The sequence below is a fragment of the Equus przewalskii genome, chromosome 20 (assembly GCF_037783145.1).
Source record: "Equus przewalskii isolate Varuska chromosome 20, EquPr2, whole genome shotgun sequence".
In the NCBI taxonomy this organism is placed as follows: Eukaryota; Metazoa; Chordata; class Mammalia; order Perissodactyla; family Equidae; genus Equus; species Equus przewalskii.
Genome location: NC_091850.1, coordinates 27640590 through 27665260, shown reverse-complemented (window position 1 = coordinate 27665260; position 24671 = coordinate 27640590). Strand labels below are relative to the sequence as shown.

The 24671-nt window shown below is 41.9% G+C and overlaps 1 protein-coding gene across 2 annotated transcripts in view; it reads left to right on the top strand.

The window, feature by feature from the left end:
- The window catches only part of WDR70 (WD repeat domain 70), a 284509-nt gene extending 278812 nt beyond the window's left edge, over positions 1–5697 (top strand). For both annotated transcript variants that reach the window (XM_008518461.2, XM_070586984.1), the window contains exon 18: positions 5518–5697. In XM_008518461.2, the coding sequence (XP_008516683.1) occupies positions 5518–5605 (88 nt within the window). In that variant the 3' untranslated portion in view covers positions 5606–5697. The remainder of the gene's footprint in view (positions 1–5517) is intronic.
- Positions 5698–24671: the final 18974 nt, after the last annotated feature.

The window sequence follows — 24671 nt, the reverse complement described above, 5'->3', positions numbered from 1 at the left end:
TTAGAAGCTTGCAGGGGGACTCTTTATTATTTACTGACTGTTCTACACAAAATTCTTCTGGGTGGAAACACTGAAGGTGGGATTCGGTTTCTGTTGGCCTTCTGTTTTTTTTTCTATACACATAGTTGTTTGAAAGGACTCACTTTCTACAAATAACTTGAGAATTCAGTTTAAAAAATGTTCCAAGGGGAAAATTAGTCAGCACAAAGTATCAGTACATTAGAATTTGTAGATTTGAGAAAGACGTTTTCTTAGGCTTTTATATTTGCTTCATGAAATATTAACTGTTAGCAAATGCAGAATTTACTGAAGCTAAAATAAAAAACCCTTCAGCCCTCCTCTGATTAGTTTATTTAATGGCTCGCAGTAATAACTGTTGATATCTAGTCTGCTGTCCTTTTCTTAGTAACTCTAGTAAACAAGTTGACATATACAGTCAGGTGAAAAATGTTTCCTATTCACCAAGTAAGTTAATCAAACTGCAAAATGCAAGTTTCACATCAGCCTTCTGTAAGTTTTTTTTTCTTTCCTTTCAAATTCTTTTTTTTTGAGGAAGATTAGCCCTGAGCTGACATCTGTCACCAATCCTCCTCTTTTTGCTGAGGAAGATTGGCCCTGAGCTAACATCTGTGCCCATCTTCCTCTATGCCTGCCATAGCATGGCTTGGTACGCGGTGCGTAGGTCCGTACCTGGGAGCTGAACCCATGAACCCTGGGCCATCGAAGCGGAGCACACAAACTTAACCGCTCTGCCACTGGGTGGGCCCCTGTAAGTTTAAGCTTTCAATTAATACTTAGAAAAATGGGTAAGTGTGGGCCATCAACTAGTAAAATAGTGTGGATGAAGCTGATTTCAGTAAGGTGGGTACTCTACTGGTTCTCAGTGAGACTTACCTTATCCCTTAACCTGTTGAACACCCACATTGATGATTACCTTTGGCTGATGGAATGTTCCCCTTACCCCCTTCTTCTTCACGTCAATCCTTTTATAGTCTTTTGTTTTGGGCAACGGAGATAAATCTGCCATGAGACTGTAAATTGAGTTGACACCTTCCTGTTTCTTGACAAAGGAGGTAGAGAATTCTGGAGGAACTGATTAAATAGAAGACGAAAATGGGTGGGCAATGGAAACGCTTTCTTGAAGCGGTGGAATATATTTCTTGCACGTTATTTATTGATGGGTGTATTTCCTGAGTTGCTGCCATGCCTTTGTGCCCATTGGTTTGTCCTCCTCTTCCTTACGGAAGCATCCACGAGAGTCTATGTTTACAGATTCCATTTCTTCAAGCAGCGCAGAAAGAAATCCATTTTTGTGGCCAGTGACAATGTTAATAGAGACTTAGAGGGTTTTTGTTGTTGTTTATCTGTTAGCTTCCCATTGGTTTTAAGAGTAGGAATTTCTGCACCAGCTTGAAGTGTTTTCAAATCTGTTAACATTTTATCTTTTTGCACATGTCATTTTACTCCTACTTGACATTGTTGATTTATTTTATAGTAGTTTTCTATGCCAAGGGCAAATTAGGCCACCTCCCGGGGAAGAAATCTCCTGGTTCTCTTCCTAACTCTGCTTAGTGGTTGCCTAATCATTTCTGTTCCTCATTGTCTTGAAAAGTGGTGACTAAAGAAATCCATTTTAAATGCCCTAGATAATCCTGAATTGAATTTTTTTGTCTTCCTCATATATGGATTTCCAGAGACTTTCAAAAGAATGACTGCTGGACATAAATTCAAAGATAAAAATTGCTGAAGAGAAAGAATAGCTGCAAGATTTAAAGCTGTAATTCTCTCTTTGCTTCTATAAAACACTGGCATTCCTGAGGCTAGCTAGAGATATTAGTGTGCTGAAGCCAATCTTTTTTGAAGAACCTAGTCTTTATTCAGCAGACAATGCAGAGCTCTTATGGAAGGTTCTGAACTATGTAGTAAGAATGTTGGTTTTGGAGGCAGGATGGATTGGAATGAGGGAAACTTCTTTCTGTGGGCCACGTCTCCCTTCACCTCCCTGTACCTAACTCCCGGGAATTAAAGACTGCTCCTTAAAGGGGCCTGTGAAAATGCAACGTCAAACTCCATTCCTTCACCAGGTCTTCAGTAGCATGATACAGGGCCCACTTCTCCAGATATGGGAAATGTTTTCCTACAATTGGCGGAAGCTCACCCTGTATAAAAGTTTTATTTAAGAAGACAAATTTTTACTCCACAGCCTGGTTTCGGAGCCCTGCTTTACTCCTTTCTTTCCCAAAGTAGGGGAGGGATGGAGCTCCCAGCAGGTGTTATTCACAGTGTAGTCCAACAAAACTGGACTGCAAAAATTGGACTAACAAAAATTTAGATTTGGATTTTGGTACTCTTTTTATTTTTCTAGAAATATAATATTTGTCTGCAAGGGATTGGAAATTAGAAAACAAAGACTGGCCTTGCACCATAGATGGTTTGAGAAGCATTGCTCTGGGATGGCCCCACGTTGGAGGCTAAGACCCTTTCTATCCCAGGAAAAGGGTTTTTCCATTCTTCCTTATGACTAAATACAAGAACCTAGGTTTTTTTTTGTTAATTGTAATTGTTTAAAATACACGTAACAAAATTTACCATCTTAACCATTTTAAGTGTACATTTCAGTAGTGTTAAGTGCAATCACATTGTTGTGCAATCAATCTCCAGAACTCTTTTTATCTTGCAAAACTAACACTCTATACCCATTATACAACAGCTCATTTCCCCCTCTGCCTACCTCCTGGCAACCACCATTCTCCTTTCCCTCATGAAATTGACTACTCCATGTACCTCGTGTAAGTGGAATTACACAGTATTTGTCTTTTTGTCACTGGCCTATTTCACTTAGCATAATGTCCTCAAGGTTCATCCAGGTAGCATTTTTCAGAACCCCCTTTCTTTTTAAGGCTGAATAATAGTCCATTGTCTGTATATACCACCTTTTTGTTTATCCATTCATCCATCCATGGACACTTAGCTTGCTTCCATGGATGTACAAATATCTCTGTAAGACTCTATTTTCAGTTCTTTTGAGCGTATACTCAGAAGTGGAATTGCTAGATCACATGATAAATCTATTTTTAATTTTTTGAGGAGCTGCCATACTGGGAAAATTTGGATGCTGATTTATGCCTTGATTTTGGCAATTTGGGGAAGGAGAGCATGGCTATTGGAAAGCCAAGTGTCATGATTTGATGTTGCATAGGCATAATATAGCTATTTTGCTGGCAACATTGTTGTTAGTTCAAAAGTGGAATTTAAAATAAATTTCATGGAGTTTCACAAAGAGGACCGCTCCACCTTCCAAACAAGTTGATGTCGCCGAAGGTAAAATACCTGCAAAGGATGAGGGGACTGTTGGGGTCTGGTGATTGAACGTGACAATCTAAGTAACCCTGATGTAAAAATTTACTCAGTGAAAAATTTACTAGTTCAATGCTAGTCAAGGGGGAAAGCTATCTCCTTTGAAAGACTGATATTTTTCTTTTCTTTTGTCTTGGCTGCTAGGAAATTCGGTGCTAAGTTTTATACTCAGTTCCGTACTTTTTTGTTCCTTGGTTCTTGATCTCCTACTCATTTATTTTGTTTTGATTTTCTTTATAGGTCAATTTTATTGAGATATAATTTATATATAATAAAAATACAAAACGCGTCCATTTCAAGTCTTGACGAATATCTACACCTGTGTAGTCACCACTTCAATCAAGATTGTAGAATACTTCATCCCCCAAAATGTTCTCCCATGCCTCTTTGCAATCATTACTCTCTTTCTGCCCCTTGTTGAATAGTTCCACTGATTCTCTGCCCTTTAGTGTTAGCCATCAACCTGCTAAAAATACTTTTGGAAGTTAGTGGAATATAAAAGAGTAACCACTCAAATGAAATAGCCTTTTCAAGCTCTGGGTTTCCTTCCTGTAATCTGTCATCAGTTTCTTCTTTTTTATATCCAAAAAAGCAGCATTACAACTTCTTAGTACATAAACCTCTTTGCAGCTAACATTGATGAGCTGGTGTCTTATGAAGCACTGCTGGATATCTTTAGAAGACCATGTTTCTTTTTTTCCCCCTTAGAGATTAAATATCTAATTTAAAGGATTTTTTAAACCAGACAATTTTGTTCCTGTATGGGTTTGTCCATATCTAAGTGGCCAACATCTTTGCGAGAAGATGAAATATGTAATGAGCACCAATTGCCTTGTTATAGCATGTTAGAAAGCCAGTGGTCCTGCTTTCTAGTAATTCAGCAACTCACGACCTATGAAAATCTGCAGTTGCTTTTGGAAATGTTAGAGCTATGGTGTGTTTGTTGATGTCCTAAGTGTCTTAAAGTGACAACAAGTTTAACCAATTGGATTGGATATGGGGACAGCCTGGGCTCTAGATAGGTGTGTGAGATAAGTGGAGAGACAGGAGTTATAACTAACTTATGCTGGAGGAATTCTAGGACACGGCTCGCACTGGAACATCATCAGCATGATGTGGATGCTTTCTACTTCTTCCTCAGGATAACGAAGAAACAGCAAGAAGTAATAGAAGCTTTTAACCTTGTTTTCACTTGGCAAATAAAAGGAGTTATTGTCATTATTTTTACCATTCTCGAATTACCTTGACACAATGAATTGAACTCTAAATAGAGATGTAAGCTAAAATATATCATCTTCAGTATTATGCTTTAATGTTTCCTCATAATGTGACAGAGTGGTTTTTAAAAGGAAATCAACAGTAGCATGACCAAAAAGAGTATGAATTATAACCATTTGACATTTTCTTGGAATTATTTTCTGTGTGAATGGTGTAAAAAGGAATGTCATTGAACCAGGTATGTTTACAAAGCACAGAAAGTCCTAATACAAAGATTGCTTGATGTACTTTGTGCCAGTATTACAGCAATGATACTCAATGACGATTCCTAAAATGCTTGACATTTCCAGGCATGGATCTGGGTGTTGGGATGGAGGGAATGTTCATTTGTTTGTTTTGTTTTTTTATTTTTTCTAGCAGTACTCAAATTACTATATGTGTTATCTAGTATTTTAAACTCATTGGATAAGAAAACTATTAACTCAAATTCTCCTATTCATGTGCACCATAATCACATATATTTGGACTGCTTACATCTAGGAACAGCCCAGAGAGCTATAAATAAAGATCATGTAGATTCTTGCGTGGCGACTATAATTTGGCCTCCCAAACGGTCCTGGTGAGCTTGAGTTTGATGTGGAGGGTGGTTCTATGTGATTCCACTGAATTTGATACTTTTTTTTTATTTTATTTTATTGAAGGAAAGGACAGCACACATAGTCTGCCACAGAGTGAAAATCTTTAAAAGAATCTTTGGCTCTTGTCTTGAACATAATTAAATTTCTATTTTCCTTTTCTTTGCCAGAAGTTCAATGATTGATATTTAATAATTGAGATGTGATTGATTCCCCAAATGTGCTTCCACTTGATGAAAGGAGCAAAGTCTAATCTAATAAACACATGTCGACTAAATTTTTCCTCTTCTCTTTAACTTTCTTTTAGGACTCAGCCCAAAACCATGTTTGCCCAAGTTGAATCTGATGATGAGGAAACAAAGAATGAGCCAGAATGGAAAAAACGTAAAATCTGAAGAATCTCATATGAGAGCTGTTTGCATGAGGGGGAGGGATATTGGCCGGTTTTTTTTTTTAATGAAATAAAAAGTACATTTTTATGAACAAATTTTGTCCTTTCATTATTGAACCACTCAAAAGATTGGTACATACCCTTCACTAAAATTGTGCTTACATTTTCTTACCTACAGCTATTAGACTGTATTATAAGTAAATAAGAAACAGATTCTTAGCCTATTACCAAGTACTTTAGGTATTTGGAAACTTTATTCAGCAATTATTGGTCTTGTACAGATTCTCATAATCTTGAGGGAGGGGAATGGACATTGAGATGTATATCTGTCTTGAGCAATTCTAGGAGCTCAATATGGAAAGAAGCCTCAAAAGCTTAATATTTCTGTATAATTTCACAACAGTTGTTTACATGACTGTAAATAATTAGGCTGAGTTCAAACTAAAAGCATTGCCATACTAGGAAAGAACGTGTATCTGATTATTCTTCAACAGCAGAATGCGGTGGTTGGGAGTTAGGAGGCAGGCTTTGAAGTCATACAGATGTGAGTTCAAATCCTAGCTCTGCTTTTACTGCCTGGGTCAGCTTGGGAGAGTATTAAACTTCAGTCTTCTAGACTCAGATGACGATAGTGCCACCCTCGTAGGTTTGTCAGAAGGATTCAATGAGACTCTCCTTGTCAAGCATATAGAGTAGTACCTGGCACACTGTAAATATACACTATGTGTTTGCTGTTTTAAAATAGAGCTAATGATAGCTACTTTACCTGATTTTTATCAGTATTAAATTAGAAATATATAGAAATGCTTTATAGATATAAGAGCTATATAAGTAGAAGACATTAAAAGTCATTCTAAGAGATCCTTTTGCTTTTGTGACTAGAAAACTAAAACAAAAATTGGCAGTTTGTCCAAAGTAATAGTGAGTCAATAGAATAAAGTTCTGTGGACTGATTTCACATAGACCTGGGGCAGTTTTTGCATGTTAACTAATCCCTGCTAAACAATTTATGTGTTTTAGTGCTCTTGCCTTCTGCTGTCCTGCTCTCATTTGTCCTAGTGAATTAAATAATTATAAAAATGAATGATGATCCAAAATGTATGTCAGAAAGTTCCTGGTTCTACAGGTCTCACATACCACCCCCTGCCCCCAGCCGCCTTCCTCAAAAATCTTTTTTAGTAACCACTCACACTCACACAGCTTTCTTGCCTCTACAGTTCTGAGGTGGCAGGGGGCACCCTTCCATAGATATATCCTAAAAACTTTCTTCTTGTAAACTATTCTCTCCTTTTTCCCTCCCATCCCCATCTTCATCCCATTCCCCTTCTCTTGTCACTTTGTTTGTAGGTAATAAGAAGTAGGACTAACATTTGCTGAGTCTCTGATGACTGCCATTCTAAGCTCCTTACCTGCATTAGCTCATTTAATTCTCACAGAAACCCCCATGAGTAGGTAAGATTGCTAAACCCATTTTACAGATGAGACAGAAGTTGTTCAAGATATCACGTAATCTGTCTGAGATTACAATTAGGGAGGGCTGTGTGAAGACACCCAAGATCTCTAAACATCAGTAATTAACAAACTGCTCCGTTTCCTAGTCCTGTTGAAATACACTTCATCCAAAATCAATTATGGGCCAATATTTTATTCCAGCTGCTTAGGATTCGTAAATTTATTGCTTCTTGGATAAAATTTACTGAAAGCATTTCATATGTTTCCCAGTCTTAACATAAACATTGCACCATATGGAAGTATTCGTTTTGCACAGCCAAAAGTTGCAGTGGAGGATTGGAAGGAGGAATAAAACTTGATCGTAGTGGTCTTGGCGGAGTCTGCTATGATGTAAGGGAAGAGAAAGGCAAATTTAGCACGAAGATGATTTTCTCATTGTTACCCGTAAGTGGCTCTTTTCATGCTTGAGATGATCTATCTCACTCAAGAGAGTTTTATAAAAAATTATTTTTTCCGCACATGATTGGCAAAAAACACATAAGAATTTCAATGTCATTTTTGGTGACCAAGGAACTTAGACCAGGACTGGACAAATAGTGGGTGCTCATTTGATGTGTAGTCCCATCACCAGGGTAGACATCTCCAGTTGGTTATCCCACAGGCCCTCACACTCCCATGCCCCTCAGGCCTCATTATCTTACCCCATACAACCTTGTATCCCCTGTCTTGGTCAACTACATTTCTATTTGCTCAAATAAGGAACCTGGAAGTCATAATAATGACTCCTCACTCACCCCCACTGCCACCCCATTTACCCATTTGCCGATTTCTGTCGATGCTGTCATCTGAATCTCTCATGTTTGCCCTTTCTCTCTGCTCCTACTGCCCCTACTAGAATTTAGACCCTCTTTTATCCCTCACCAGGACCTCTCAGGAGCCTCCTTCCCAACTAGTCTCCCTGTTTTTCACACACACACACACCGTCTAACTGAGTTAGCTTTCTGAAACCAAAACCTATCATTTCATTCCTTTGCTTAGAGCCCTCCAGAGGCTCCATGCCAGTGCTTCTGACCGATTTGTGTAGCACTTAGAACATCCAGCATTCAGCCTCCCCCTGTCTTTCTTGCTTTAACTTCTGTTGATCTTGCACATGCTTCTGAGGTCCAGCCACACTGACCCAAAAGGTACCATGTTCTTTGACACCTGAGTACCTTTGCACATGTTGTCCCTCTTTCCTCCCTTGTCTGCCTGGGAAATTCCTATTTGTTTCTGAATATGGGGATCAATTGCACCTTCCTTGAGCAGTCTTCCATGACCCATCCAGGCAAACAATTAGTTGTTCCCTCGTCTGCTCCCATAGTTGCTTACATATCTCTCCACTGTAGCCTCCTTGTAGATGCATTGTAAATGCACACATATCCATGGCTTGTGGGCCTGAGTGTGTGCATTTCCCCCACTGGGATGGAGATTGTAAAAACTAAAGCACATGGGGTTCTGTGAATATTCAATGAATTTGTTTAATGAATGAGAGGAGCCATGTTTAATTCAAATTTGTGTTCCTAGACCCTAGCCCTGAGAAAGAGGTTAAAAGGGTGCTCATTAAATCTTTGACAGAGGGAAGGAGAGAAACAGGGAAGGGAGAGGAAGGGATGGGAAGAGAATGAGGTGTGAGAAGTGTTTCTGCCTCTCAGATGGGAAGGAGGATTCTTAATATGGAAGCTTGGTCTGTACCAAGGTTGTTTTGCCTTTCTCTGTTGGACTTTATTCACAGGTAACTGTTGTGATGGCTCGAGGAAGAAGCAGGATTGTGAACAGTTGTGTTTACTGTTCCTCGCATGACCCAACAAGCCCTAGGCCACCATGACATCCTCAGATGCTCACTTCCTGTCCTGTCGGGGTTGGTACCATGAAGGTCATGGGACCCTGAGTCACCAAAAATCTGAGATATCTCTAGCATGGGGGTTATTGACATAGGCAAGGTGTCTGTGAACCCCTCAAAGTATGCAGCATACTTTGCTTATGCTCATGTACATTTTTCTGAGAGAGGATCCATAGCTTTAATTAAAATTCTGGGATACTGGGTGTTGCTAGCAGCTCTTTCATCTTCCAAGAGGTCTTGATAAAATTGGCTATTCAGACTTGAAAACCAGGACAAAACTCTCACACACACAAAATACCAAACAGAACAAACTAAACTAAAACCTGTAACACACTGGCTCACATTTAATCTTAGGCAGTTAATCTTATTGCTTTGTTGTCAGACCTTAATATTTATTCTCTAAAGACTATTAGCCTTCTCTCCCATTAAAAACTAAGGAGATCAGCTTCATGATGACTTAAATGCAGGACCCAAGTGTGAGCACTTCTTTATGTGATCTAAGAGTGAGTATTAGGAAACTTGAACCAATTTGAGAAAAGCTTTTAAGAATCAATATGACTATTTCAGGCAACTATGAGCCCTTCAGAGTTTAATAACTGATGAGTCAGATGTGGTAGGAGAAAGGGAGGGCAATGAGATGCTTGCTTAGTTGTATACATACAGCTTGGATCAGTAGCTCTTCAGAAGTCATGTGCTTCATTTATTTGTCAGTCTTCTTGTATGTGAGAATGTTGGGAAATGCAGGAGTATTGTTAACAGACACCTTTTGAAAAGTATCTATCTGGAATGGGGCATACTACAAGCTACCATGACCAGTACTCTTAATTTTTAGTTAACACCCTCAGCAAAGAACTGAGAGAAGACCAGGCCAGGGGTGAAGGGCCTAAAGATGGGAAATTTCGTGTGTGTGTGTGTGTGTGTGTGTGTGTGTGTGTGTATGTGTAGAGGTATATAGATGGAGAAGGGGCTTTGAGGGCAAAGAGGGGAGAAATTTGGTATTCTAAGTAGTTTCATGAATTATCAGAGAGTTTATATTAGGGGTCTTCAAAATTTTAAATAAAAGCATTTTAAAGGTACTTCACGTGCCCCTGCTTGTAACAATAATCATTAAAGAAAATTTGAAAAATGTCGACTTATATTGGTAGATCAGAGATGGCCACAAGTTCTTTAACATTCCTCTCATCAAGAAAATCCCCTCCTCTTAAATCTGAGCAGGCCCCGAGATGGCTTGATGAATAGAACAAGGCAGAAGTGATGCTGTGCTAGTTTTCAGGCCCAGGCGTTAAGAGACTTGCAGTTTCTGCTTCCTTTCTCTTAGAACACTTGTTCTTGAAACCTGGCTGCCATGCGATGAGGAAGCTCAAGCAGCCCCATGGAGAGGCCCACGTGGAGAAGAACTGAGGCTTCTGGCCAACAACCCCATCTGACCTCCCAGCTGACCACCAGCACCAACATGTTCTTGAGCAATCTTGGAAAGCGCATCCTTCAGTCACAGTTGAATTACATTAACTGTTGTCGCATGAGGCAGAAATGAGCCAACCTCTACTGGGCCCTGCCCAAATGACAGATTAATGAGAACAATAAATGCAAGAAGCAATAAGTTGTGGGGTTGTTCATTATGCAGAAATAAATAATTGGCACAACCTAAAAGATAAACAGAAATCATTCAACCATTCAAAGACAAACAATGCTGATATTTTGATGAATTATTTTCCTTTTTTTTCTTTTATGTACAATTTTGTGATTTATTTGCTCTTCTTAAAACATAATTGTATTTATAAAAATATTGTGTATTTTTCACTTGTTAAATGGTGTGTTTTTCACTTGTAAATTTTCTACATTATTACAAACCTCATATATAATTTTAGAGGATACTGAATAGTCCATTGTATAAATGTATCTTCTGTACTTAGCCATTCTCTTATTATTGGAAATATAGATTGTTTTCAGACTTGCTGCTATAAGCAGTGCTGCTTTGCCTGAGCTCTATGCCTAAAGTTTCTTTATGTATGTAGACTTCTATTCTTAGAATTGGCTACCAAAATGGAATTATGGGGGGGGGGGGAGTGTCAAAAAGAATGATTCGTATTTGCTAGATAGGATCCTTGTAATCTTGGTAGTTACCTTGTCAGTTGATTCACACTTGGAGAGGATAAAGATGATTCTTGGAAATGTTCCTAGTACGCTGGGTTGAATAGTGTCCCCCCCAAATTCCTGCCCTCCCAGAATCTCAGAATGTGATCTTATTTAGAAATACAGTCTTTGCAGTTGCAGTTAGTTAAAGTAAGATGAGGTCATAGTAGATTAAGATGGGCCCTACATCCAATGGCTGGTGTCTTTATAAGACGGTCATATGAAGACAGAGAGAGACACACACAAGGAGGGAAAAAGACCATATGAAGATGGAGGCACATAATGGAGTGACATAGCTACCGGTCAAGGAACTCCAAGGATTGTCAGAGGCCAGGAGGAGGCAGGGAAGGCAAGGAAGGATTCTTCTCTAGAACCTTAGGTACTGGCACCTTGTTTTTAGACTTCTAGCCTCTGGAAATGCGATAGACTAAATTTCTGTCATTTTAAGCCATCCAGATTACCCTGTGGTAATTCATTAAGGCAGCCCTAGGAAATGCATACACTGAGCAACAAGATGTGAGGAACACTTGAGTCCAGATGGAGACTTTCAAGGCTGCATATCACAATTCACTAAGGACTCAGGAAAAGAAAAGAAAAAATTCACAAGAAGACTTTCAAGATCCAACATCAAAGTTTAGAATCCTGTCATCCTCCCGCACCCTCCAGCCCCGGGCCCCAAACATCAGTATGGACTTGAGTTATTATAGTTGTTGTTTTATGCCACTAACTTTTGAGATAATTTGTTACACAGCAATAGACAACTGATACAATTTCTAATGCAGCTAATTCCTCTTACATTTTGAGCATCTGGCCTCTAGTTTCCAGAGAGACTTTCTGTTCAGTCTTCTGAGAAGGGACTCATTAAGAATTTGTCTTAAGGGCCCAGCCCAATGGTACAGGAGTTAACTTCTCACATTCTGCTTCAGCGGCCTAGGGTTCACCAGTTCAGATCCCAGGTGCGGACATGGCACCGCTTGGCAAGCCATGCTGTGGCAGGCGTCCCACATATAAAGTAGAGGAAGATGGGCATGGATGTTAGCTCAGGGCCAGTCTTCCTCAGCAAAAAGAGGAGGATTGGCAGCAGATGTTAGCTCAGCACTAATCTTCCTCAAAAAAAAAAAAAAGGAATTTGTCTTAAGACAAAGGCAGTAAGGTCACTTGGCTTTTCTCGATGGGATGGGAGGGAGGGGACAGACTTTATTCTTCGGACAAGTCCAGAGATTACAGCTAAGGAAATAATTATAGTATTCTTTCCTTCAGTTCTTTTGAGTCAGCAGAGTTGCTGCTCCTTCCCCATTTTCTCCCCAGTCAACTTGGCTGGAAGTGGTTCCCCGAGCTGCTGTGGGTTCCACACTTGGTCTTATCCCCCATCCTCAGGGCACACAGACATCCAGCATTGCAGTCTCCTAATCCAAAGTATCCATGAGGTTGGAAGCTTATGACTCAGTCTTCCTCACAGCCTTTTTTATTCTGAGACATGTATGCCTGAATAACCAATGATGGTTTTGCCGTTTACAAGTCACTTTGAAGCGTGGGTGGCTGACAACTGGACTCTCTCCTCGGATCTGCCAGACAGAGCTGACGTGACCAGATGTCTGGTGTTGTTCCTCAGATCTCTGAAGTTCATCAGCCATGGCAAAAGATAAACATATGATGGGAGAATATTTGCTACATTACTCAAGGAGTCTTAGTCAGTGGTATGGCTGGTATCTTGGAAGGAACATGAAATACGAAGCCAGAAGTTTTGGGTTCATGTTTCTCCTTTGCTATTTAGTAATTTTGTGAGTTTAGGGAAGTCATATAAACTATGAGCCTCAGTTTCTTCATCAGTGGAATGGGGACAATATTAATCACCTAACCTACATCCAGAGGGATGTTTTACGGTTCCAATGAGGGAGAGCGAGCATTGCGAACTGTGAAATGCTAATATAGTGGCTTTGTGGTTATTTATTATTAGTATCTCAGTGAGTTTACATGAAGGGTATATTCTTAGAAAACAAGCCCAAATCCATGTCAGCCCTTTAATGGAGAATCCTGTCTGGTGGCAGACAAGAGGCTCTACCCACAGGGAGGATTTGATTTCGCACGTGTGAGAGATTGCCATCTAACGTGAAAGGTATCCAAGATTTGGTAAGGTGGTCTTAGATGGGCTCTGGTCCTGGTTGATTCAGCTTTTCATGGGGCCACCTGGGACCCTGATCTACCGCCTGTTGGCCACGTTTGACTCTATGACCCTTATGGTACTGGTGGTGATAGCATCCAAAACCTACCCAAATTTAGAAAAATTGGAAAGTTGTGTTTTGCATTTCTCATAGGCTATTTTGATACTGTTTTCTCATGTTTGACCTTGTTTCTCTCCAGCACTGAAAAGTATCGTGTTCACTTTGTTGGGTGCCATGTGGTCTTTCCCTTTGACTTTTCTGCCTCTTGTTTATGAAAAATAGCAAGTCAACCATGAAAAATGGCCAGCAGCAATCTTGCCTCCTAAATAGAGACTTTTTTCTTCTCCTTATTTTGTTTTAAAAATAAGAAGGCATTTTGCCTTTGGGGAAAAAATGTCTTATTATTCAAAGACTCACAGTGTAGAGGAAAGGTCTGGAGCTGGGAGACCTGGGTTCGAATCCTGGGCTGGGCAACTAGCTAGGCTATTTGGAACCTCAGTGACTCTCAGGGATGCTATGAGGATCAAAGTGTGAAAGCACTTTGCAAACAATGAAACGCTACACAAATGTTCTTGTTGCTGCTTCTATTTTCAGAGGCCCCCTAGCAGGAACAGGCAGGCTTTTCAGAGATTCTGGTTCAGGACATTCCTTGGAAATGCTGTCTTATGGCTTATGTGTATTTGATCTGAAACAAGAAAGTCCCGAAGAATGTGTTGCAGATCTGTTTCTTCACCTCAAAACTTTGCAACTTGACTTTGAAATCCAGCCCCTACCCCTTCAGTGCCCACCAACGGTTATGGCCCCACCTGGGAGCTGTAGACTAGACTATGACCCATCCCCTGAGCCTTTCACCTGTTGATAAGCCCCAGTGGCCAGGTTGTTTATTTTATCCATCTCCAAGGCTGGCTGAACCCCAAAAGGGTTGTGCATGGTGACTCTCTCTTTCGCCTGACAATGTCTGGCCTGGGGGTAAGACTCATGAATCTGCTCAGAGCCAGATGTGTGGTCCTAACCTAGCTGTGCCTGGATTTACTTGCATCTTCCCAGATCTTTGTCATTATAACAGTCAACGACAATCAACATTATTCTTTTAATTTATACGTAGTCAGCTTTCAGTTTTTCCCCTTTACTGAGGATCCCAGGACTGTAAATAATGAGAAGACAGAACAGCACAAAAAGCACATGTCACTGCTTTTATCTCTGGAGATGTCTGACAAGCAGTCCCTCACCTTTGCCTCAATGTGCCTTGAGAGCTGCGTCGTAACATAGGCTGTGGCAGAGCACACTTGTCCACCAGGTTGCATTTTACCCGTAAGAACAATGTTGTAATTGGGAGACCGAGGGGATCAAGGACTAAGTAATCCACAAGTTATAGTTATGACCAACCATGTGTCATAAAATCCAGAGAAAGCAGCAGAAAGCACCTAGAATAAAGTGAAAGAGCAAAGCTGTAATTAGGGACCGTTAGACTTGGAAAGCATATTAGGGACCATTTACTCGAGCCCCATATTTTACAAATGAGAAAATTAGAGCCCCGAGGGTCAGCTACTTGTGCCAGGACACACTGTTAGTTAATGCTAGAGCTTTGATCGTAACAAAGATCATTGATAGCAGCCCAGTGTTCCTTCAGCTCTGCTCTTCTTGGGGTCACTGATCGGCATGAGACAGACCTAGCCTGGAATCCTGGCTCTGCCATGGATTGTGACCTTGGCCAAGTTATTTCACTTCTTTGGACCTCAACGTCGCCATCTTTAAAACAGAGAAATTAACACTTAATTCATGGGGTTGTTGTCAAGATTAAAAGAGACAATTAATGTAAAAAAAAAAAAGACTTAACCAGTGGCCAAGACAACAGTAAATGCTCAGTAAGTGACAGTTATTATGATTATGCTAAGGGCCAATACACCATCAAGTATACATACATCACTCTACTGCGACATAAATTTGGCTCAACTAAAACGAACTTACCAGCAAATCTGGACTAATCTTTTCTCAGCTTGTTTTGCTTTCTCTGGGATTTTGGGTGGCTTTCAGTGGTAGGTCTGGATTTAACCATGTCTTTCAAACATGGTCTGGAGAAACTGAAATCACCTTCTTCATTTTGTTTTGCTGTCTCAGCTGTAATTAGTCATATTGGAGTCTTTTCCTTAAATCGGAGTCTTGTACTTAAAACTCAGACTGTTCTTTTAAAAACATACATTGGAGAATCCAAATATTTAGAGGCCTCACTAAAGACTTTAGATTTTGAGGATTTTGAGAGTAGGTCACTGTTGAATCTAGTCCATCTGATTTCTCTCTCTATTTGATCTTTTTTTAAAACACCAACAATTTGAAGGCTGCTTTGAAAGGAGTAAAGGTGAAATGAAGAAACATCCCAGGACCACCCGAGAGGGAAACGTCGAAGGCACACCAGCTGGTTTCCTCGGTGGCAGCGTACAAAGGCTCTGGTGGGTTCCAACAGTGTTGGCAGTGGATCGACATGGCCTAAGGCACTGAGCGGGGGAAGGAGGGCTGCTGAATTGGACTGTGCTGAAGAAGTGGAGCAGCGGAAGGCCAAGTGCTGAAACGCCGGAAGGCCTTGTGTAGGATTAGAAGGGGCAGCTGGCTTCCCTTCGCTTCTATTCCCTGGGTGTGCTGCTGGGCAAGACCCAGAGAATGAGCCACAGCAGGTGGAATCCATTTTGATTTTCAGACGAGGGTGGCACCTAAATCCCAGAGTGTTTGTTCACACAGGGGCATCTGAGGGTGGGCTGAGGTCTCTCCTCCACGCCACTCAGCTCTCTGCAAATCCTGCCTCTTTCTCCTGGCCATGCTCCTGAGATGCAGGGCAGCAAGAGAGTTTCTGTTTTGCCTCTAAAGAAACCAAAGCGTGGGGACTTAAACTAGACTTAAACCAGCAGGTGTGGCTAAGCTGAACGTGGGATCGAGAGTTCCTGTACCCCCAAAGCGGCATTGTATAGGCATTGTTCATAAATATCCTGTTAACCCTCAGATACAAGGAAAATGATCTGGTCTTAGAAAATGCCAGACCCGCAAAAGAGATCCCGCAAAAGTCAAACCCATGACTGGGGTGTAAGTCATGCGCTTGGGCAGCATCTGCCTGGGTAGTACATAATTGTGGCCACTGCTGCATTACTAACCTCTCCCTCAGCCATTTGTGGAAGCAGTCATTCTTTGGGAAATGGGAGTTGGACCCTTCCCCCTTCTGAAATCCAAAATGCCATCAGTGTGATATCCTTCTCTATACCACCATTCTGACAGCTTGTGGGATCTTACAAGTTGCTAAAAGAATGTTGCCTGGAGGGAGCCTCTCTGGGTAAAGGCATGCTATGGATTCAGCCTTCTGGTGTATGGTCTCATAAAAGAATGATCCAATATCAGAAGAAACCGATTCTAAAATGTCAGGCTGCATCAGAGACATCTGGGATAGTTATTAGAAATATCAAATCCTGGGTCCCGCTCCCAGTCTTTCCGATTGACTAAAGGTCCTGGGGCAAGGCCCAGGAATCTGCATTTATAACAAGTCTCTCAAGTGACTCTGAAACGGGAGGTCAGGGACAGTGCTCCATGAAACAATTCTCAAGACAATACAGTGTATTTATGTCCCTCTTGATTCTGAACTTGAGTAAATCTGGGAAACTTGATGCCTCAGTTACCATCAAGACCTAGCAGGCAATATGCCTAAGTTGAGAGAATGGCAGCCTGATCTGAGAAGACTCAAGGAGTGTTTCAGTCTTGGCCCCACTGCAACCTCTTGATCCTCTGTTTTCCTGCCTATGAAATGGAGCACCCCCATACGTTGAGTTCTTAAGAGGAAAGATACTGTGTGACAATAGAGGTGATATTGATAAAAGGTGTGTTACCTTAAACCTAGATACAATTTAACAATAGCTTATACTTTATCTTTTGATTTTCACAATAACCTCAGATAGAATTTCACAGTAAACTATTTCACTCACGAAGATACTTTGGCACAGAGATGTGTTCTAGAGCCAACAGTGACATCCATTATTCCGTTAACAGGAACACCGAACTTAAGGTCAGGGTCCTGCTTTTCAAACTGGCCATTGGAGAATCTACATGGTTGAAGGCCCCACCAAGGAGTTTGGTTGTGGTATTTGGCTAAGGGATCTCTTGAATCTGGTCCCGATGTCCATTTCTTTGCTCTCTTGTCTGCACTAGCTCTTATGGAACTAGATCTGGGACTGGAACATGATCCAACTACCAGGGTGGTGATCTTCCTGGTAGACTTTCCTGCCTTTCTGTATAAAATCCATGGAGTATCATGTGGCTATTAGTACAGTCTGTTGAGTATAGGTGTTGCTACTATTACCTTAATCCAGAGAGTTACCAGAAGATGTTTAAAATGACCAGGAGAAGCATTTAAGATTTCATGTGACCAGAGTCTTAAACTGGACCAGATATAGCTGAATAGTCTACTTCCATTTTCTTAATGCCGGTATCTCATGCTTGGCATAGATTATCATGGGAGTCAGGAGACCTGAGTTCTGGTCCAGACTTGGCCAATAATTTTCTGTGAGTTTGGGACATTTACTAATCTCTTGGAGTCTCATTTTCCTCATCTATAAAATGAGATTTCTTGACTCTAGGTTCCCTTTTGGGTCTAATGTCCTTCAATCTAACTCCCACCAATCCACTAGGAATGCTAGGGATATATGAATGAGTGCCTTCCCCAGGAACCAGCCTGAGGACAAGTAAGTACCGCTTCTTGGTGAATTTCCAGGGACACAGAAAGCAGAAGGTTCAGGCTTGAGGAAAACGTGGGAGTAGGGTATGTTTATATTTTTTGTCCACTGGGCATGTACAGATGCCCATTGCCTCCACTATTCACTTTGCCTTCAGCTTTTGTTTTGCTACCTGAGGGAAGCCAAGACCTCTTGAAGTCAGAGCAATATGTGGCAAGGAGGAAGCTAACGAGGAGAGATTAGATGCTTTCATACCTAGTAGTTAGGAAGAAAGTGGTAGACACCTCTAGCTACAGACAGGCTTGGCTCCCGTAGGGCCACCTAACTCCATCACCAGGCATAGGAGTGTCACGAGGAACAGTTCAGTTGTGTTAAGTATATTCACATTGTCGGAAAACAGACTATCTATCTCTTTTTAAGAGCAAATCCTGAGACCTGAAAAATACATAAATTTTCAGGAATGAAATGTTGTAGGAGAAATGGCTGTAGACTGGCTTTCTAAAATTTAAATTCAATTTTCTAAAAATTATTCAAGAATTGGCACCATGTTTTTATGATTAAAATATCTTTCAATAGTTGAGTTTATGAGAAAGAGTTACCCTGCTGGCTGTGACTAATACAGATGCCTTTGCTGCATCTTTCAATTTTGGGCTTTCTCTTATTATATGAAATCTTTAGATATCTCATTTTTACTTCCTCCTTGGTTAAGTGAGCATCTTCAGAGGCACATAAAGCTGGGTTGCAGTACCACCTATCACCATTAGGTACTACTTGTTTGCCGTAATAATAAAGGGACTGAAAATAGCTGAATAGAACTTCTTTCCTTCCTTCTTTCTTCCCCTTTTTGTGCCTCCTGGGTGCCAAGCTCTATGCTAGGCCCTGCAGATATAGCAATAAACAAGACAAAGTCTCAGGTTGAGACAGACAAGTCATTACAATAGGAGGTGGTAACTTTGGGAGAGGGAAACATCCAGGATGCTGTGTGAGGACCAGTTTGGTCGCAGGTGAGGCAATGAAGTGGCCTGAACCAGGGCAGGGGCTTTGGGAGTGGAGAGAGATTTCGGCTGTTGGAACAAGTTGGTGGGTTCATGTTTCGGTGGAGGCCATGGATGCAGGTGGCTCTGACCCCCTTGATCATCGTCCATCAGGGGTTATAAAATGGTCACTTACGACCAATTTTGTTTGTCTCACGTGGCATTATTTTTCTAATGTTCCTTACTTGCCAAAAGGAAATACAGATTTTTAGCTTCTCATGAAAAATCAGAAGGTCTAGTAGCAATCGGCTGGAACCAAGTCATGGCCACCCCTTTCGGCAGAGCATCAACCCACCAGCCGGCCTGTTCTCTCATTTAGGTTCTTTGGCTGTTCCCTTGGGGCAGGGCCAATAGTTAGTGGGTGTGCACTGGTACACCTGAACCAGTTGTCAAATTGGTGAAATCTTCCTGTTCTACATAAATAGCTTTCCTGATCTTCCTTAGTGCCCACCTTGCTCTGAGGGAACATTTCCCAGCAGCACCTCCCAACCCCGCTTCCTACAACCTGGCTGTAAAGAAGTTCCATCTTGGCACCAAGGGCCCCCAGCTCCTCGTGCCAGTGCTGAGTCTCACATCCATTTGCTGACTAGTCTTCTCCCTGAGCCATGATAGCCATTAAATATTTTTAACACCATCCCTGCCTTTAGATGATCAAGTCTGTGGCCTCTGGGCTGAACCACGCAATCTTGCCTCCTGGAGCATGGGACATGTTCAATCACAGATGACTGTGGAGTTTGGGTTGATTTTTTTTAACTTTTAATTATAAAAGCTATTTTCAGAAGTGTTTATATTTGCATAGCATGGTGCTGAATGTGATCTAGAGATTATTAGGTAAATTTTTATAACCTGAGGGAGATAGGAAATAATTTTTTATTTTTGCAGCTCCAATACATTAAAATAATGTAATTTTTTTCAACTACTGAAAGCCATTCCCGGGAGATATTTAAGTTCTTTGTAGTCAGCCTCAGGTAGCAGTACAGATAAAACAATAAATAATAAATACACCTATTCGTACTGCTAAAACCAGACTGTTTTGCCTCTCCTTCACAAGTAGCCCATCTATGTGCGACCTGAAGGCCAACCTTGGAAGAACCTGTTGTTTCTCCTCCAAGAAATTGTTCTGTCTAGAGAAACACTTGTTCCGTTTTAATTAGAAACCGGTGGGGCGCTGGGCCGGCTGGCTGGCTGCTCCATGCCACGCTGTAAACCAGAGGGCTGAGCGCCGGCCAGGGAGTCTGAGCATATCTTCAGGGTGAGATATTTGGTTACACAGGGAGGGGAGTTGATTGCCAGTCCTCCCATCTGGAGAAAAATTTCTGGGTGGCAGGAGCTAAGGATAGGGTGAAAGAAAGTGATACACTGAGGAGAGTGGGGTGAGGTGAGGAGAAGAGGCTGCGCCCTGGCTGGGTGTGTGGCAGCTGTGAGGAGGTCAGCTTCGCCTCTGCCCTGTGTTTATCTGAATCGAACTCAATGGGACTGAATCATTGTGGGGTTCTGTTGGTGTTCTTCTCCACCGGTCTACCTCCTCAGGATCACCTAGAGAAACCCATTTCTCACTGCAAAGGCCAAGGGGCTAACTTATTGGCATCTCCCTCTGAGTCTTCCTGGGATGGTGGACTTGAGGGAAAGGCAGGCTCTTCTTGAACACCACTCCCTCTGAAGCAAAGGCAGCAGCTCCCCCCATTTCCCCCCACAGTGGGAATTTACTGCTTTTATAGCTCTTGTTACATCACTTCCTAAGTGGGGCTTACAGGCATCTCTCCCCACTAGAGTGTGAACCACGTGATGTCAATGACCACACCTTCCACTCCACTCCACTCCACTTCCAGCATCTAGCGCCATATCTGGCACAAATAAATTGAGTAAGTGTAACGAATGTTTGTCAACGAATAGAAGGCAAAATCCACGCTAGGTCAGAAACAGCATTGACATTATTGTGTGCATTTTCTACAACTATGCTGCTTTCATGGATCCAAAGCACAGCAAGACCTTGAAGCACTTGGGGAACCACGGACAATGAGTCACACAGGGAGAGCAGAGTGAAGCAAATAGGACCAGTACAATTCCAGTCATTGAATGGTTGAAGAGCTTGGAAATTGGATGTTTCTCTGTTAAATAATTGCTCCAATATATGTGTGACCCTCATATGTCAGTGTCAGCCATTCTGGATGAATCAGAGGATATTATTTCTGGAGTTTATGTTCATTTCAATTCCATTTTGAATTTTCCATGCACTCTATTGGAATCAGTAGCGGCCATTTGTTGAGCTCCCACCATGAGCCAAGCCCTGTGTGAGATACTTTCCAGGTATTAAAGGTCATAACGTCTCTGCCAGGCAGGTACTGTTCTTGCTGCACGCATGAGGAAACTGAGGCTCAGGCTGCTTACAAGGCAGCATCACCTTGTGCTTGGAGAGACTCAGTTTCCAAACTCTGCCTCTTATAATTATGGGACTTTGGGGGAAGTCACTTAACTATGGTCATTAAAACCAGAATATTTGGAAAGAAATCAACTTTTGTCTTGGCCAAATCACACTGGGTCAGTGCAGTTAGAGGAGCAGTGACACGTGACTGTCTTGTTGCGTGTCAGATGCACACATATTGATGTGAACTTTGTGACCTCTTTGTTTCCTTTCTTTGGGATGTGAGGAGGGACAGCTCTCAGGTCACGCATACTTCGAATTGTGCTAGTTCCGGAGTTTGGAAGAGCCTATTCAGCTCACAAGCTGGACAGGCCTTTCTCTTGGACATGAAAGATTTATGACCTGTTTAGCGATAAGCCCCCACCACAAAAACCTCATTGAGCTTGTTACACATTATCTCCCAAATATCAACTCAGATTAAAAGGACCGTCTGGCCCACTGACAATTATCCATTGGCTTCTGTACAGTGTGTTATTGTACAGCACTTCCTCAGGAACTATAATTAGGTGGTTGTGTAAGGAGTCCACAGTGCACGTTTGAATAGCGACTCTATTTGGCTCATGATATCACTCCTTCACTCCAGTCCCTTCTCATCATGTGGCCTTCACTGCGGTGTGGCTGGAATTCAGTGCACGTGAAATCAGACCTTCACTGAGTTTTCTGTGAAGTAATGATAGCACCTAGGATGAATCACTTGGGACAAGAGCCTTTACATTCCTGAAATAATTATGGTGTAAGAGCCAAGAGTTCTGGGAACCTCACTTTTTAACTCTTGGATCTGGACAAGTCCCTCAGCCTCTCAGAGTCTTCCTTTGTTCTTCTGGAAATTGGGGTTCACGGTACGAGCAACCCAAGTGGGTTATAATGTATAGATTACCTCCCTCTTTCTCCCCTCCCACACCTGCTCAGTGACCACATCCTGAGCATTCCACCTCAACTCCAACTGCTCCTCAACTGTTTCTCTATCTCCGTGGCCACTGTCCTGGTCCCAGCCACTATCTCCTCTTGCCTTAGACCACTGCACCAGCCTTTGACTGGTTTTGCTGCACCCTCTCTGACACCCCTGTAATAGACTTGCTGCTTCCACAGTGATCTTCCTGGACAATCATTTGGAACATATCCTCTGGCTTAAAACCTTCCAGTGGTATCTCTGTGCTCTAAGGATAAAGCCCCAATTCTTCATCTTGACCTATCAGACCCTGCGTGAACTGTCCCTGTCTATATCTCACATGTCATGTCATGCCACTCTCCCCTCACTACCAGCATTCCAGCCAAATCAGCTTATTTTCAGCAACTCAAATATATCAAGAACTCTCTTTTTTAAAAGATTTTTGCACTGGATGTTCCTTCTGCCTAGAACATTCTCTACTTCCTTCTCAAGCCCCTCCCATGACCTGCTAACCCCAGATCCTCCTTTAAGAACTAGTTTCAAAGGTCGCTTCCTTGGGAAATCTTCCTGAAACCACCCCCAACCTCCACCGTTATATAAACTCCTGATAAATAGTTCTACTCTACTTCTTTGCATAGGTCACAACTCCAATTAAATAATTACTTGGGAAAATATTTGTTTAAAGTCTGTCTCCCTCTCTGGACTGTTTCTGGAACCCAGTCTCATTCTCATCACACTGCATGGCACATAATGTTCATCAATAAACATTGTGGAGGGGATAAAACTTATTACTCCTCTCTGAACTTCATTCTACCATTTTTTGTAGTTGAACATCCTTGAGGGGCACCTTTGCTATTTAATTTCCAGTCTCCTCTTGGTTGAGAGGACAGATGACTCTGTGCGGGGGAATCCCATCTCTGGGTTTTCTTGGCCACCATGGGCTGGCTGGAAAGTATGGTAGGAGTCAGGAAGAGTCATTGACCTATTGAATGTCAGAGCTAGAAAGAGGCTTAGAGTTCAGTGAACCCTATGACCACATTTTACAGATGGGGAAACTGAGTCTAAGAGAGAAATTGAATGTTATGCCCAAGAGCAGAGCTAAGGAATGGATTCAATGACCCTAAAATGTTCTTTTATCAGACATAAATACATCCATACAAAAATATGTATTCAGAGAACATTTCGTAATTGTCATTTCTGTTGCCTCATTGATCCTCAGAGCAGCCTTGAGAAGAAGGAAGGTCAATCATGGTTGATCCTGATTTTACAAATGAGGAAACAAGAACAGAGAGTATACAGATGATTTACACCTACACCCAGGGTCAACTCAGCTTACGAGTGCAGAATCCTGACCGAGTCCCCAAGCTTCTGGAACTCAGGCAAATGTTTTTCCCACTGTACTGCTCTGCACCTTTCACAAATAGCTACTTGGTCAACTCCAATTCAGGTAAGAAATGCATTGGCCAGGGAGTACAGCTGTAAGCAAAGAAAAGTTCTGCTTCGTTCTCTTCCTTACTCCCTTGGTGGCTATGATGTCTGTCACTTGCCCTTCCATCTGTCAGGAGGAACTATCTTAAGCCAGAGGGCATGATGGGAAGAGAGTAGAGGTACTGTAGAATCAGCCTCACCTGGGTTTAAATCTGGCTCTGCTACCTACACCTGGGTGACCCTAACCAGGTTATAGGAACCTCTCTGAGCCTTAGGTTTCTGGCTGTAAAATGACTGCCTCTCCCTAGCTTTGTTCAGGATGAGGTGAGGTAGTGTCTATAAGATGCAGAGAAGACAGAAGGTGCTCCACTAACACGACTTATCCTAACATCAAAGGTAGCATGGAGCAACAAAGCTGAGAAGAAAATGCCAGCAAAGGCCATCCTTTGGGCAGAAAAGGTGTCAGAAGGGCGAAATGAACCCTGGGGGTGTGGTTAATCAGGGAGCAGTTTTGCAGGCTGATGCAGATTGTGTTTTAGCTGCAGTCTTATTGGCTGCCTCCTGAATTCACGTGAGTCCCCATGTGTCACGCATCACGCCCATTGCACGGGTATGCGTACTTGCTCTGGCAGTTGAGGGGGGGTGGGGAAGACAGGAGGCAGGCAGTGTCCCAGCAGCTCCCCTCACCCCCAGCATCACCAACACATTTCTGCACAAATTACGTTTCCCATCTCTGCATTTGGGTGGGGAAAGTTAAAAAAATAAATGGGAGAAAATGCTTATCAGTTAATCTGATTGTGGGTTCATTCTTAAAGCCATTGGGGAGCTTTTGTTTTTCTAAGCTGTGACTTCACAAAATGTATCCAGAAAAGGTGCTTAAAGGAAGTTATTCCACTGAGCCGTGAATGCTGTCATTTTATGAGTACCCTTTTTCCCAGTCTAGAAGCTGAAGTCCAAAAACACCA